This window comes from Leopardus geoffroyi, chromosome E1 (genome assembly GCF_018350155.1).
Source record: "Leopardus geoffroyi isolate Oge1 chromosome E1, O.geoffroyi_Oge1_pat1.0, whole genome shotgun sequence".
Classification (NCBI taxonomy): domain Eukaryota; kingdom Metazoa; phylum Chordata; class Mammalia; order Carnivora; family Felidae; genus Leopardus; species Leopardus geoffroyi.
In genome coordinates, this window is record NC_059330.1 from 46,202,389 (window position 1) to 46,218,273 (window position 15,885).

At 56.6% G+C, this 15,885-nt stretch overlaps 2 protein-coding genes across 7 annotated transcripts in view; one reads left to right on the forward strand and one right to left on the reverse strand.

Moving 5' to 3' along the window:
- The window catches only part of MAP3K3 (mitogen-activated protein kinase kinase kinase 3), a 61,005-nt gene extending 50,963 nt beyond the window's left edge, over positions 1-10,042 (forward strand). For all 3 annotated transcript variants that reach the window (XM_045489417.1, XM_045489418.1, XM_045489416.1), the window contains 9 exons: positions 156-229; positions 2,187-2,254; positions 2,461-2,553; positions 3,164-3,355; positions 4,104-4,252; positions 4,902-5,033; positions 5,497-5,626; positions 5,957-6,134; positions 7,247-10,042. In XM_045489417.1, the coding sequence (XP_045345373.1) occupies positions 156-229; positions 2,187-2,254; positions 2,461-2,553; positions 3,164-3,355; positions 4,104-4,252; positions 4,902-5,033; positions 5,497-5,626; positions 5,957-6,134; positions 7,247-7,475 (1,245 nt within the window). In that variant the 3' untranslated portion in view covers positions 7,476-10,042. The remainder of the gene's footprint in view (positions 1-155; positions 230-2,186; positions 2,255-2,460; positions 2,554-3,163; positions 3,356-4,103; positions 4,253-4,901; positions 5,034-5,496; positions 5,627-5,956; positions 6,135-7,246) is intronic.
- Positions 10,043-11,577: 1,535 nt separating this feature from the next.
- Positions 11,578-15,301, reverse strand: LIMD2 (LIM domain containing 2). Of its 4 annotated transcripts, none has more exons than XM_045489442.1 (5): positions 14,742-15,301; positions 13,043-13,137; positions 12,807-12,851; positions 12,586-12,725; positions 11,578-12,510 (listed from the first exon to the last, which is right to left on the reverse strand). In XM_045489442.1, the coding sequence occupies exons 2-5, from the start codon at positions 13,082-13,084 to the stop codon at positions 12,351-12,353; spliced, it is 387 nt and encodes a 128-aa protein (XP_045345398.1). In that variant the 5' UTR covers positions 13,085-13,137; positions 14,742-15,301; the 3' UTR covers positions 11,578-12,350. The 4 variants fall into 4 exon arrangements, with proteins under 4 accessions (XP_045345398.1, XP_045345397.1, XP_045345395.1 ...); XM_045489441.1 differs by lacking the exon at positions 14,742-15,301 and adding an exon at positions 13,897-14,054 and having other exon boundaries at positions 13,043-13,184; XM_045489439.1 differs by lacking the exon at positions 14,742-15,301 and adding an exon at positions 13,897-14,053.
- Positions 15,302-15,885: the final 584 nt, after the last annotated feature.

Here is a 15,885-nt window from a genome sequence, read left to right on the forward strand (position 1 = left end):
GAATGGTACCTTCCTAATTATTCTTCCCACTGCACAGGCAGAGAAAGGGCACTTTCATATTTTGACAAAAAGCACCATTTGCTGGACTTGGCTGGGCCGTAAAACCCTGAGTCACCTGGCTGGGATTGGGTTTTATTGTATGACTTGCCTTGCAGATGTTGGATCCTCTGAGCAGTGCTGAAAATTCCTTGTCAGGAAGCTGCCAATCCTTGGACAGGTCAGCCGACAGGTACGGGACTGTGGCTGCTCTGGGGGTTAGTGCATAGGCATTTTTGGGACTGGTGGGCTGAGGAAATAGAGTTAGCTAGTATGTCTCTGATCTAGACACTGGTCTGCAGACCCATGGTTAAAGCATCATGCTTCTGGGAAAGAAATCTCTTTCTGGGATTCCTAGCCATCTCCTTAATTTTTCAAATACCGTGAAGAATGTTATGTTTGTATAGTTTGATGAATGTAATAGAAGCTCATGATAGCAATTCACATGTATTAAATGCTTGCTCTGTTATTCTGAGTGCTTGACATGTTCTGAGGTTCTGTATAATATACACGCTGCTCTTGTGCTCTTGGCCTCATTGCTGTGATCTGGCCTGACAAGCAGTGAAGTTCAATGTTTTGGGGACAAAATTGAATTGTTACCTGTGGGTTTGCCTTATTTTTTTTCCTCCAAGTGTTTCTGGCGGAATAAGACACTGGGCTATAAAAACCAGAAAACAAAATATCCAGACTGCCTAGCTTACCATGCTGCTTGGTGTGGAATTTTGTTCACACACTTGGAGAGGGAACAAGTGCTATCTTTTACATACCAAATGGTTCTGTGGAGCTGATTCACCCATCGGCAGGGGTATGTTTAGAGTTGGCTTTAGCACTTATCCAGCCAGCCTCTCACCTTGACCTTGTTATTTCCAATAGCACATTTGATCATGTCTGGCTGGGCTTAGGGCTGTGGTCAGAGGCTTTGGAGCAGGTTTGAGATTTTTTTTTTTTTTTTTTTTTTTCCCTGTGTGTAACTGATCAATTGTTCATATGGGTACTGACCTTGTGACTATGGCCAGATCTGTATTATGTCTTTCCTAACAGATCTGAAAACTGATGAGCAGTGTCATAGAATTCGGTCACAGTTACTTGCTAGTATCCAACTCATAGCCTTGTCAGGGGCTTGCTCTTCAGCCAGAGTAGCAAGAAGGCCCAGGCAAAAGTGCCAGGAGTTACTGCCACAAACTGTAGGCTCTGCCAGGACAGGGACCAACTCTGGCTTTGGGTTATCTCCTAAGCTTTGTGGCTGAGCAGGGGTGGGGAGTGGGGTGGGCAGTGGGACAAGACTACAGAAAATCTAGTAGTTGTGAAGTAGGGGGCGGCCTACTGTGTCATTGCCTTGACCGTTTCTGACCTGTGGCTCTCTCAAAAGGCACTTACATGTAAGGGAGAAGACCCTTCAGGTGAATGCTAGGAAAGATAGCTAAATGTACCCACTTGGTTCTTGGCTTTTTCCTCTGCCCCTTCAATACTTTGTTTTCTTTCCCTTGGGAGTGAAACCCAGTGACCTGGACTTACTCCCTTGAGGCCCAGCCTAAAGCATAGGGCTTTCCTCTCCTCCTCTTTATGGTATCTGGAGCCTTATAGAGCCCAGCTCCACCAAGTAGAAGTCCAATAGCTTGGGACAAGTCCCTTAACCTCTCTATTCCTCAGTTTCTCCATCTCTAAAATGGGATGGTGGTGATTAGTCTGAAAGGAAGATGCTTGGTATTGTTGCTATTTTTATTATTGCCCTGGACAAGGGAATTTTTTCAACTCTTCCCCTGTTACCAAGGTGGGAGGAATGGGCAAGAAGGGAAAGTGTTGTGCTGCCAAGGTGGAATTTGGGAGGCCTGGAGGGGTTTATTATTCAAGGTTCTGTCAGATTTGGGCCTCAGACTAGTAAAGAGAAAGTAGTAGAAGGCTGAACTCAGAAGAGGGCCGTTTCTCTCAAACTCTGCTTCTTCCTTCCCAAACTGTGAGAACAAGACTCCACACCAAACAGCTAAGCAGTTTGGATATCTTGTTTTCTGGGTTTTCTATCCCATGTAATGATGCGGGAGGGAGTTAGAAAAGGGAGTCCATCTGGATATCCTGCCTTCTGCCCTAGTGGGCAGCCTTTTGAAGTACACTGAGCCGATGTCCACGTCGTGATTTCGTTTTGTTTTTTCCAGCCCATCCTTCCGGAAATCGAGGATGTCCCGAGCCCAGAGCTTCCCCGACAACAGACAGGAGTTCTCTGGTGAGTTCCCCAGAGTCTGGATGAGTACTACAGGGCTTCCGGGTGGGGCTGCAGGCATTCTACTCTTGCTAGCTGAGTTGGGAAGCCAGGACTGTACTTTAGTTCTCCTCGGGCCTGCTGTCCTGAGGTCTCAGGTGACATAGGGGCTTAAATGGCTTACTCACATTGATCTACCCAGAAACCAGCGATTCCTCTATCTTATTCAGAGCGGGAAACTCAGCTATATGACAAAGGGGTCAAAGGTGGAACCTACCCCCGGCGCTACCACGTATCTGTGCACCACAAGGACTACAATGAGGGTGAGTGCACCTCCACCCTGCCCCCTGCTGGCTCTCTCAGAACGGACTCAGGTAGAGCTTTGCCACACAAAAGCACTGCCAGGGGCTGGGCCTAGGCACCCCAGACCCCATGTTTCTTTCCTTTATTCCTGAGAAAGTGTGCCCAGACTTGAGGCACTAGAGACTGAGGGGAGATGGGGGAAAGGACGGCACTTGGAAACCAAGATGCTGGCACTGGGAACACTGTCCTTTGTCTGAGCGTGCTCCATGACACCAGCTCTCCAGCGCCCTCTTCTGCCCCTTGGCAGCAGACAGAATGGAGCTTCCACAAAGGTGTGATTTGGGATTACCATGCCAGGGAAGACAGACTTCAGCAGTGGATTGGCCTTGTGAGTGATGTGGCACCCGAGGGCCAGCCCCGTGCCTTCCCTTTGGCCAGGGCTTCCTGAGCCATCTGTGGCTGCCTTCTCATTCCTGCTTTTGTCCTGATTCTCAGGGTGCTTGTGACATGAACCATTCTGGCTTGAGTTAGGTGAAAGGGCAAATGGTGAGGGTGAATGATGTGACGTGCACAATTAGCCTGGTGGGCAGGGGTCTGACTTGCTCTTCTCCGGCCCCTTCACTCCTTCAGGCAGAAGAACATTTCCCCGAATACGGCGTCATCAAGGCAACCTCTTTACACTGGTGCCATCCAGCCGTTCCCTGAGCACAAATGGCGAGAACATGGGTTTGGCAGTGCAGTACCTGGACCCCAGAGGGCGCCTGCGGAGCGCGGACAGCGAGAATGCCCTCTCTGTGCAGGAGAGGAACGTGCCTACCAAGTGTGAGGAGTGGGCCCTGGCTAGGAGGAGACTGCCCAGGGGGTGCTCAGACAAGCGGCAGGGCAGGAGACTGGTGGTCCACCAGGCTCGTTCAGCTCAGCAGCAAGCTGCTCTGGCCCATCCTCTGAAAGAGCCTGAACACTGAAAGAGCCTGTGGGTCAGCAGCAGATCCCCTAGGCCTTAGGCCTCAGTCCACTGCTGTGCAACAAGCCACTTCCCCTCTCTGGTCTCTAGTTTGACCATGTTTAACCAGAAGAGCAGTGTTCTCGGTCCTTGCCGTATTAAGATATTTAGGGGGACGCCTGGGTAGCTCAGTCAGTTAAGCGTCTGACTCTTGGTTTCAGCTCAGGTCATTATCTCACAGTTCATGAGTTCGAGCCCTGCATCAGGCTCTGTGCTGATGGTGCGGAGCCTGCTTGGGACTGATTCTCTCTTTCCCTCTCTCTCTGCCCCCCTAAATAAAATAAATAAACTTAAAAAAATATTTAGGGACTTAGGAAATAAAGATATTTGATCAATGCAGAGGAGCATTTAACCATGACGTTAGCTAATCATCTGCTTCTCAGGACTTGGGCCTAATGGTCCAACTGATTGGGGCACTGGGCCTGCTCCAGTTGGGTGGGGATGCTGGGCTGAGAACTAGAGGGGGTCTTGAGCCAGAGGTGCCATCACAAAGCCTCTGGAAACCAAGGCAACATCTCAGTAAATAATGTGCCCGAGCTAATGCTCTTTCCTTCCATTCTCCTGTAGCTCCTAGTGCCCCCATCAATTGGCGCCGTGGGAAGCTCCTGGGCCAGGGTGCCTTCGGCAGGGTCTATTTGTGCTATGATGTGGACACAGGACGTGAACTTGCTTCCAAACAGGTCCAATTTGACCCAGACAGCCCTGAGACAAGCAAGGTACTGCCTTCCGCATGGTCTGGCTTACATTCCCCCACCCCCTCCCCAATAAAAATGCCTGTCTTGTTGCATAAACCAATTGCTCGAGATGCTGCAGGATCTTTCCCCCATTATTCTTCTTCCCAAGTTCCCTTGCTCTCCACTCTGGCCATGGCTATGGGGCAAAGGGACTGTGGTCCAAAGAGCATCAAACCCTACAGGGGAGGGATTAGGTATGAGGAACTAATTTGATGCCAAAGTACCAAACCACCCAAACCGAGAGGCAGTGGCCAGCCCTGGCCACCCTCACCAGATGCACAGTCTCTCTCAGCCCTCAGTCCAGGAAGGAGCTTATCTTTGGAGTTCAACTGTGATTGTGGCCTGTACTCCAGTCTGAGTGGACAAATAGAGCAGTTACCGTAACTAAGCACCACAGCCTATTCTCCCACCCCACTGCCTGCCCTCTTCCAGCATGGGAATGCTACCGTCCCATGGGCTACCCAGCGTTGTGTCCAAGGGCCAAACAGTTGGGAGAGACTCCCTTGCTCCAGCTGAAGTTCCCGAGGCAGACAGACCCCTCTAAAGTCACTTACTAGGGAAGTTGAGCTGATCCCACACGGGCAGAGCCAGGACCCTGGAAGCCAAGGTGACCACTGAGCCCCTCCCACAGGAGGTGAGTGCCCTGGAGTGTGAGATCCAGCTGCTGAAGAACCTGCAGCACGAGCGCATAGTTCAGTACTATGGCTGCCTGCGGGACCGCGCCGAGAAGACTCTGACCATCTTCATGGAGTACATGCCAGGGGTATGTGCTCCTTGGTGCATGTGGGACACCCACAAAGGAGGGCCAGACTTGGGCCGTGGGCTCCGGGGGAGGGGCCCCTTGGACATGCTTCTGATCACTTGAAACACCGGAGGCTCAGGGAAGAAGGTGAGGAGATACTCAAAAGTCAGGGGGGGTCCTCCATCTGGCCACAATGACGGTGTGAGATGTGAAGTGTCCCAGGTCACCCTGACCCGAAGCTTACAGGGTGATTGCACCGTCCAGTAAGTACTCCCTGTAGCTGGTGCAGAGGGCCTTCCCTCCTGGATGCGGGTCACACGTTGCTTGACGGAAGGGCTGCCTCATATTGTTCTCCAAGCAAAGCCTGGTGCGTTGCTCATGGTGGGTGGCTAAATCACTCCTGCTACAATGCTGGGGGCTGGAAATAGCCTTGCCCCTTCCTACCCCTTCCTGAGCTGACTCCCTCTGACTCCTGTGGCTGTAGGGCTCAGTGAAAGACCAATTGAAGGCCTACGGAGCTCTGACAGAGAGTGTGACTCGCAAGTATACCCGGCAGATCCTGGAGGGCATGTCCTACCTGCATAGCAACATGATCGTTCACCGAGACATCAAGGGTGAGCAGGCACAAGCTGTGGGGTCCCCAAGACCTGACCACTTAAGAATTCTGGATTTTCTGAAAAGTGGGACCTTAATTGCTTCTTTGGGGGATTGGTGCAGATTGGTTGAGCACTTTGGGAAAATACTTGTTGGGTGTTGTGCAGTTGTTGGCCCTGGTGATGATCATTTCATGCTGTAGGGCTGAGCCAATAGCGTGTTTCTATTCATGTCCAATTCATGGTAGAGTCCATCCTCTTCAGCAGCCCTGTGACCTGGGAAGGCAGGGGGAAAGGGTGGATGGTAGAAAATGCCCACAGGGTGGCAGCCTCTGTTCTTTCATGCCTTAGGAGCCAACATCCTCCGAGACTCTGCTGGGAACGTGAAGCTGGGGGACTTTGGGGCCAGCAAGCGCCTGCAGACCATCTGCATGTCGGGCACAGGCATGCGCTCAGTCACGGGCACACCCTACTGGATGAGCCCTGAGGTGATCAGCGGTGAGGGCTACGGAAGAAAGGCAGATGTGTGGTGAGTGCCGGGGATGTGCTGGGATGGCATATCTGTGTCTGGTCTGTAGTGACTCCAACCTAGAAATGAGCTCATTTGAAATGTTTCAGTGTGGTGGGAGGAAGAGGAGGCTCCCCTCCTGGCAGCTGGGTCATATGCAGGGAAGTGGGTGCCTGCAGCAGCCCATAGGGCAAATGCGTTGCGTTTTAACCCCAGATAGCACCGGTTTGTTATTGCTGGGAACTTAGGCCACAGAAAACATCCCTAAAGGAAGTAGCACCCATTCTGAAGGCCTGGGTCCGTCTCTAAATATTAGCAAGCTTCTTCCTTTCCTAGCATTCAGATGGCTTGCATTTGCTCGCCCTAACTTTATGTCCATCCTCTGAAAGGGCCTGGAGGTCGTGAGAGCATCTCTTCCCCTCACAATGTCATTGTGGTAGGCTGAGTATGGTTCCCTGAAGGTGCCCACGTACTGACCCCATAACCTGTAAATGTCTCCTTACGTGGCAGAGGGCCTTTGCAGATAGGATTAATTTAAGACTTTTGTGATGGAGAGATTATCCTGGATTACCCAGGTGGGCTCAGAATAATTGCAAAGGTCCTTACAAAAGAGAGGCAGCAGGCCAGAGTGGGTAGCAAGTGATGTGACAGTGGAAGCAAGAAGCTGGAAGGGGACATGAACCAAAGAGTGCTGGCAGCCTCTCCAAGCAGAGCCTCCGAAAGGAGCCATCCCTGCTGACATGTTCACCTTAGCCCATGGAGACTAGTTCTACTAGACTTCTGGTCTCCAGAATAAATTTGTGTTCTTATGCCACCGGGCTCATAGTAATTTGTTACAGCAGCAGTAGGAGACTAATACGGTTATCTCAGAGCTCTTTCTGTCCATGCCTAAGGGATCTCTTCCCCAATCTCAAGACCCCCCTGCGTGGGTATTGGTTGATGAAGCCCATGTAGATGAGGCCAACAGTGCTTTGAGGCCTCTTCTGGCTTTGAGGACTCTCTACAGAGATGTCAACCCTCAGCTTGGCCCATCCTGCCTCAGGGTTTTCTGAGAAAGGCACCTCCTTCCACGGCAGTGGGCAGGTTAGGGAGCCTGGGGCTGGCCAAGGGGTGACATGGGATTCTCTCTCCAGGAGCCTGGGCTGCACTGTGGTAGAGATGCTGACAGAGAAACCACCTTGGGCAGAGTATGAAGCCATGGCCGCCATTTTCAAGATTGCCACCCAGCCCACAAATCCTCAGCTGCCCTCCCACATCTCTGAGCACGGCCGGGACTTCCTGAGGCGTATTTTTGTGGAGGCTCGCCAGAGACCTTCGGCCGAGGAGCTGCTCACACACCACTTTGCACAGCTCGTGTACTGAGCTCTTAAGGCACGCTGCTGCCCGCCGCCCCTGCTGCACAGGCATGGGGCTGCTGTGGGGCTCAGCAAAGCTGCTGCTTCTCCCAGGCAAGGCTGTGGACCATGGAGCTCCAGTCCAACCAGCGTTTGTCTATGCCCCTTCCACTGCTGGGGCTCAGAGCCAGGGTGGGGTGGCTGCGGCCTCAAGGACTGGGAGCCCCCACCCTGCCAGACCTGAGAGCTCCAGCATCCTAAGCTCAGTGTGGAGGGGAAGGGGCTAGGAACAGTGTGCAAAGCACTGAGGGCCTTACCCTCAGGGCTGTGTCCTGACACTGCAGTCGGCACCAGAGCCCCAAGGGTCTTGGGGCACAGGACAGACACAAGGGTCTGAATAGTGTTAACTTTCATGCAGAGTGTTATTTTGTTTCTCCTCCCCATGTCTGGAGACCACCAGGGCGTCTCTGGGCTGGATGAGCCCACCCAAGCCTGAGGTCAAGCCCAGCATCCCACAGCCAATGGAAGGCAGAGGCCTGGGCTGTGCTCTCCCCAGAGCCCCCAGGCCAGCTTTGCCAGTCCCTGTCCTTTACCAAAGATGAATGAAGCAAATGTTTTGCTGCCTTATTCAGGGAAGGAGGAGCCCATCCTGCCTGCTCCCATGACTCTGCACCCCTCCCCCACCCCCAGCAGGGGCCTGAGATGTGGAACTCCCTCACTCGAGGTGGGGAGACCCAGTTTTGTCAATGCAATTGTCTCTGTTTTACAAGTTGGAGTCACTCTTATGCTGTACCCAGTTTCTAAACTGGAGACTTTGTGTGCCCTTGGGCTCTGAGTATCCCTGTTGTGGGCTTGGGCCTTTGGGCTGGATTGGAAAGAGCTGAAGGTAATGGCCTTTGTGTTCCTGACCTGGCACCTGTCTCCCCACTGGAGCAGAAAGGAAGATGGACAGCATGGTGAGGGCACCTGACCCCACTAGCCGCCCTGAGCCCTGGGCAGGCTCTTCTGGATAGCCAGGGAAGTTGTATCGGGTTGTCTGTGAGTTGTGACCCTGCTAGGCCAGAGCCCTCCCTGGTAGAAGGGAGAGCCCATATGATGTCACCAACTGTGTCCCAGACTACCATCTCTGTTCCTCCTTGGCCAGCCTTGCCCTCCCCCATGAGGTCTCAGCCCCTTTCCCTTCTTGGAGGAGGAATGGTAGCAGGGGTCGGGGAGCCAGTATCTCCAAGCAGCTTAGAGTTGGCCTTATTTACCTCAGCCTGGGCGCTGGTCCTTTCTTCCGGCCCCTCCCCTCCAAAATGTGCCTATTGCTAGAGCTCCTCCCTCCCAAAACCCAGTTCCTTGGGAGTTGTCATTAAAGGAACAACAACAACAACAACAACAACAACAAAGCCAGTGCCCAGGGATGGGTCTCTCCAGGGAGCTGGGGATTAGTGCCAGGCAGCTCATTGCCAGCCATGCCCACTTCCCCACGGGCACCAGAACAAGCCAAAGCCTTCGTTGTATGTTGACGATGCACTTTTATGAATGTAGTTTCTATCGCTGTTTTTAGCCTTTTCACATCATGTAATGTGAGGCCTTGTACTTGTTAATTTATATCTCAGATCATATTTGATGGTTTTTATATATATCAATTCTAGATTGTTACAGGTGATGGACGCCTCGAGAGAGAGAAGAGAAAATGAAAGCAGGTGGTTTTGCGGGAATGTGTGCTGCACGGTGCCAGTTGGGCCGAGGCCCCTCTGTTTCCATCCTTGTCCGTCAGGGGCCTGTCAGGCACCTCCAGCCCAGCCCTGTGAAGACAGTGAGCAATGTGCTCCTGTCGCCACCTCGGCCCTTGCCCAGGGTGGGGACTGGCCCCTCATTTTGACCAAAGCTGCCAGATGGCAGCTCGGCCTTTCCACGACCCCGTCCTGACGGCTGCAGCACTCTTCTTGGGCCCACATCCCTGTGCCCAGTCCCTGTGCCCCAAGAGGAAACAGAGCACAGTGCCCTTGCCGCAAGACGACTCTGTGTGTCCCAGCTTCAGGCTCTCACAGAGCCCCACACCCCGGGGTCTTACCTCACAGGGAATGGGTTTTAAAAGTGAATTTACAAACAAGCCAACAAACGCTGCACTCCAAAAAAACAAAAGACCCTGACTTTTTTGTGCCAAAAACTGTGGACATGCTGGCTCAGCATCCTCAGGACCAAGCTGTTGCTTAATTTTAATTTATTGTCTTTATATTAATTAACCCAGATGACAAGTTGTGGGCCTAGGACAGCCTGGGCCCAAAGATTCTGAAAGGCAGCCCCCTAGCAGCCCCAGGCTTGCTGTGGGAAGGGCCATGCCGCCATTTGCTCATCATTCCATGGGCTATGCCGGCCTTGGCCAAACCTTCACAGAGAGGTCAAGGCTGGGGACGGTCCACACCCTGCCACCCTCCTGCCCCTCCCATGCCCCTCCCGTCCCCCTCACTCTGTGTCTGTGTCTGAATTGTGGATCGTGCAGAAGAACCTGCAGCCATAGTTATTTGACTATATCTCGACCAAGGGCTTGCAGTGCAAAGCCAGGCCAGTGTCGCGCATTACTTACAATAAAAGGGATCATTTATACCCAAGGGGTCCTGTGGAAATGCTTTTGGTTGAGGTGTGGAGTAGGTGTTTGCCTGGGAGGAGCCAGCTATGGTGCCCAACAACCAGCTTGGGTCCCTCAGCAGGAAATTTGACTCCAAGAGGGGTCCTAGGAGGGGATGACTTGACTGGTACCACTGTTAGCTCAGAGGTGGCTCCCCTCTTCCCCCCACTCCCAGGAGCTCTGCTGAGGGTGTTTCTATCGCAGCTGATTATCAAGGTGGTATACTACTGTCAGCCCCACCTGACCCAAGTGTCACCAGTGCTGGGTTCCCAGGACTTTTGTGGCCATCTAGTAGTCATCCCGCTGCAGGTACGTACTCCCCAGAGCCATATCCTTGCAGGGCAGAGTTCAGGTACCTCCAGGAGCCACCTCTCTGGCATCTCCCCCCTGGTCTGCCTGCTGCTGGTGCTTAGCTCAGAGCCAGGAGAGACTGTCCTTGTCCCCACCTGAGACCTCCAGTGCAGAATTTGGGCCTGCTTTGCATGAGGCTGTCAGCTCTCATGCTGAGGACCCAGTGCCACCTCTGCTGAGTGGTAGCTCTACTGCTTCGAGGGGCAGGGTCCACCCCAACAGAGCACAGTGGCCCATCTGCCACTGGAATTTGAGTCCCAGCTTCCTATCCTGTCCTATGGCCATGATATCATTTAGGAACTTGAGTTGTATGGGGCGGTGGCAGCAAATCCCCCAGGAGTCAGCCCTCTTGTTCCATCAGTTCAGGTAGCCCACAGGCAGTTTGGGGGAAATCAGGACAGTTGGGTCTGAGACAGGACAACCCAGATTTCCTGCCTGTAATCCGCTGGGGGTGGGGTGGGTCTCAGTTCCTCCAAGCTTGCAGTATTCGCCCTGCTATAAACTGTTGTCCCTCAGAGAAGCACAGGAGCTGTTTCTCCTTGAACTACATGGGAGTGACCATGGCTGCCCCACTCCCCAGAGCTTGAAAAAGCAAGGGGAAGATAACAGATGGGGAAGGGCACAGAGAACCAGAAACCCTTTAACAGCACTTGCTGAATCTGCTGGTTTCCACCAGCCTTTGTTGATTTCTAGGGCAAAGGGGGTCTAGGCAAGGACAAGAAGGGTTCTGCCTTGCAATAATATACTTAAGTGCAGTGAGGCCGGGCTCCACATCACCTGCTGATGGCCTGACCTCCTTCTTCTTTTTTAATAGGCTCCACACCCAATGTGGGGTTTGAACTCAACCCTGAGATCAAGAGCCACATGCTCTACCAACTGAGCAAGCTAGGCACCCCAGCCTGACCTCAATTTTTCAACCGACGTGGAGTTTCAGTTTTAAAACCACTCTGGGTACGACAGCATGGAGACCTGGCTGTTGAAAAAGGAGCACCCCCTTTTTCTCAGGCTGGCTGGTATTTCTCTGACACCCATTTCTCAGCCCCCATCCCACCCCAATCAAGTCCAGGAGTGTTCTAGGCTGACCATGTCCCCTGTCACCTCTACATGACTAGTCTGCATCTTTCCTGCCACAAAACCCCCCATCAGGCCACATAATACAGAGTCAGGATCTGTTAAAACATGTTTAAAACAGGGTTGATCGCAACAGTCAGAACCGGCAGCAATAGGGGACAAGAGGAGGGGAGCATGGCCAATGCCAGCCCCCACCCAGCCAGTCTCTGTGGCTCTCAGCCTGGCGGTGCTTTAGCTTCCGCTTCTTGACTCCGGTGGTGCAAGATGGGTCCCCAGTCCCACTGGGCATGCCCTGCCTCGCCTATGGGGCCGGGGGGGGGGGGGGAGGGCAGGGCTAATCAACTTCCCCCTCCACTCCCCCACAGGGCCTTGGTGGGCATTCTGTGAGGCCCAGCGAGGGCACACTGGCTCTCCTTCCTCCAGTCTCCATGGCTCAGGACCAGGCTAAGGGCAGAGGTAGATGGGGAGATGTGGGGGCCACAGAGGGCCCCAGGTGGCAGTGAGGGAGCTTGGGACCCTGAGGGGGGCATGCTGACTCCTTGCTGGAGAAAAGGCACCTAGATAGGGAAGCTGGGCTTGGGGACCTCCCAGGGGGCCATAGGGTGAAGTGGGGTAGGCTGAAAAGTAGGAAGCAGGGTGGTGAGAAACCCCCAATCCTGATTCCCAAACCACCACCACCCACCCCCAGGGAGAATGAAAGAATCCTGGAGCTCTGCCCCCCCCCAACCCTCTGCCTGAGCAAGATGACCTTATCCCCCTCCCACCCTGCCCCCCAACCGGAGCCCAGGTCCAATCTCTTTCCCACCCTTCCCACTGCCCCACTCCAGGCCCTCTTCTACGGAGGGGGTGGACAGCAGAGGGGCCTCAGGCCGTCTTGGTGCCGGCGTCCACCTCCTTGTGGGCCCAGAGCTCCTTGTGCTGCTTCCGGCCAAAGCCCTCATCATAGTTGCCTTTGCTCTTAAACAGCTGCTGAAAGTGGGGCTTGCAGTAAAATTCCCCGTGCAGTGCCGCGTAGCTGCCCAGGCTGCAGAAGCAGAACAACTGTGGTCAGGTCAGGTGAGGGCTGGCGGGCGAGGGCAGGGGCAGGGCAAGGGCGCACCTCAGCTTGGTGTGACAGTGCTTGCAACAGAAGCAAGAGTTGTGGAAAATGAGCTTGTCTGCCACCAGGCGCTCCATAGGGTACACGGTCTTCTGGCAGGCGGCACAGCTCTCCTTCACCTGGGCCCGAAGGCTGAAGGACTGTCCCGGGGAGAGAGTCAGCTGGGGGCCTGACGCATGCCCATCCCCTTCTCCCCCAACACCCGGGTCTCAGGGCCCTACCTTGGAGCGCTGGACAGTGCTGCTGCCACCGCTGCCTTTGGCTTCCTATGGGAGAGGGCCAGTCAGGGCCAGGTCAGCGGAGGGATGCCCCAGATCATTGCTGGGGTCACCGGCCCAGATCCCAGGGGCATGGGGGCGGGGCAAAGGGTGGCAGGCAAACCCGCCGCCCCTCACCCCTTCACCCCCAGGCCAGACGCCTGCGGCGGCGGGGGTCTCCCACCCCGCTGATCACCTACATGAGAGGGGGTGGCCTGGGCAGCTCCTGCAGCCTGGTACATGGCTCGGTGGAGGTGATGGAGGCCCCAGGTAGAGACGCGGCACCCGCTGGGTTCTGCAAGGGGAAGTCGGTGGGTCGGGCCCCACAAGCCCTTCCCCAGCCTGCGGGGTGGGGTGGGAGTGTTTACAGGCAGGGGGCTGGGGGGCTGCGGTTGGGACTTTCCCTAAGTCATTTCCTGTTGCTCTGGGTCTTGCCACTTCCGCCCCCCACCCACCTCCCCCTTCGCCCGCCCGCCCCCCACGCTGCTCCCGGAGGGGCAGGGGTCCCTGAGCTTAACCAGGTGTGGGGGAAGAACGGAGACAGCCGGGGCGGCCCGGGGAGGGGGCACCGCGCAGCCGCCGTGAGCCGCCCGGGACCCCGCCTGGATGAGGGGAGGTCAGGGGCAGGCGGGCCAGGCGGGGCCTCGGTGAGAATCCGCTGGCCCCGCCTGACCCCGGCCCGACGCTGCTGAGGCCGCGGGCGCCCACCACTCGGCCGGCCCAGCCCCTGGACAGCGCTCCCGGCCGTGCCGCCCGCCCCGCCCGAGCCGCCGCCCGCGCGCCCCGCTTCTCGGCTCCGGGGCCCGCGAGGACGGGACCCTAGACCCGGTACCCGTACCGCGGGCCCCGCCAGGGGGCTTCGGCCCCGTCCCCGCTTGGAAGCCCGCCCGGGAGGACGGCCGCTGGTCCCGGAGCCCCGGCCGAGAGCGACGGGCGCAGGCGCTGGGCGTCGGGACCCCCGCGGGCGGCGGCCCTCGCGCCTGCACCCCCACCTCGGCGCCCGGGTTCGTGAGGCGGATGCAGGCCCCCTCCCCGGCCCGTCCGCGGGTCTCACCGGGGCCCCGGCCTGGGCTGCGGGGCGGGGGTCGGTCTCCGGGGAGCGCCTCGGGTGCGAGGAGGGCGCGGGCGCGAGCTGCCGCCGCTGCCAGTGGTCCCCGTGCGGCCGCCGCCGCCACCGCCTTATCGCGGCACCGCCCCCGCCGGCCCCCGCCCCGCGCCCGCCCATTGGCTCCGCCGCGCCCGGAGCCGCCTCCGGGGCCCCCGCGCCGCCGCCGACCCCCTCTGCGCTTTGTCTTTCCCTCGCTCGCCGTCCCCTGCCTTTGTCTGCCCCCCGCCCCGACCCCGCGCTCCCGGCACTCGCACCATCCCCGCGGGCCCCGCGCTTTGCCCGCCGCCCCGTCGGTAGGTCCGCTCCCGACCGAGGCCGGGACTGGAGCCGGAGGGTACCGCACGCCTCCGGGCGCGGACGAGTTTAGGTTGAGACGCCGGGGGTCCCGGGACAAATGGCTCTCCCGGCGACGCCCCTGGGGCGAAAAAGGATAACCGGAGTGCCCCTGGGCTTTTAGGTGCCTCAGTTTCCCCCGGTTGGACCTCGGGCCCGCCCGGATCTCCGTGGGCGCTGAGGTTTGACAGACCCCGCGGGGGCGGCCCGGTCCCGGCTCCCACGCCCCCGGCGGCCGCGGAGTCCTCCCGCCGCCAGGGGCCGCCCCCATACGGCAGCCCGAGGAAGGTGGCCGCGGCGGCTGGCAAGCGGTCCAGCCACGCGAGGCTGTGAGGCCCGGCGCCCCTGTGTCCTGTCACCTTGGGCCGCGGGCTCACCGAGTGCCAGTCTACACGAGAGGTCCAGCGGACCACCCCCACTCCCCAGCGCCTTCTCGCGCGACCCCATAGACAAGGCACCCGGGATCACCAAAGGCAGCAGCCCTCCAAGGCCCGCCGTCCTAAAACGATTGTGGCCGGTTTTTGTGGCATTAGTCACCCCAGGTTCCTGCGGGCGGGCACTATTGCCTGCGAGAAATCAGGGGCTCCCCCCTTCAGGGAAGGAAATTTACATCCGTCAAACAAGCAAATCTCGGTGTCCCCTGACCCCATTTAACACAAGGGAGCCAGGCCTGAAGATGTGAAGAGCAGCAGGACCGGTGCCAGAAGCCAGGCCTCCAGCCCCTCTGGCCCAACCGGCTGCAGTGCCTCCAGCACACAGCACAGCTCCAAGGCACCCAGGAGGCAAGTGGCTGGCACCTGGTCGGGGTGGAGCCTCAGCTGTGCCCCACACGTGGGGCCCCGGCTTCTTGGACGACCTCTGCTGGGAGATCGGGGTCTAAACGGCCCCAGGGACTGCTGGGCTTTGCCTGATGTCTGGCTGGAAACTGTTTCACCACACAGCCCTAAACATAGCTTGTTCCCACACTGTGGCAGGAATAGAACTGGTGGCTCCAGAGCGCAGCCCACACAAGCCTCAGGGAACAGAACAACTCAGCGCCTCCGTGCCTGGCAGGGGAGGGAGGGAGGCAGCAGGCTTCCCCAGCCCCCAGCTAGCTGTTCCCTTGGCTCCCTCAGGGCCCCCACACTGCAACTGGCTTTCCTCCCCAGCCTCCCAATTCTCCCTAGAGGAGATATATGTTTGGGTGGAGCTGTAGGCCCAGGACTCCCATGATGGTTTGTGTGTGTGTGTGTGTGTGTGTGTGTGTGTGTGTGTAACTTCAAAAATTGTGTTGTGTGCATCTTTCCCGGCAGATGGCACAGAGGTCATCAAATTCTCAAAGGCGGCCGCCCTGCTGCACCAAGGTGCAGCAGGGAGCAGGCTGGGTGGACAGCAGACACCCAGCAGCAGCCTGGGCCCAGAGGTGGTAGGGTCTGCAGACAGCTACCACAGAAGCAGCAGGCAGCCTGGGCACTAAGGATGAGTGGAGAGCAAGGTGAAGAAAGCAGTTCAGAAGGAAAGAAAAACAGGCTGATAATGGTGTTGAGAAAAGGGAACTTGAGGTTTCAAGAAAAAAAAAAAAAAAGAGCTGGGCAAGAGGAAGGAGGAAGGCTGGAAATAAAT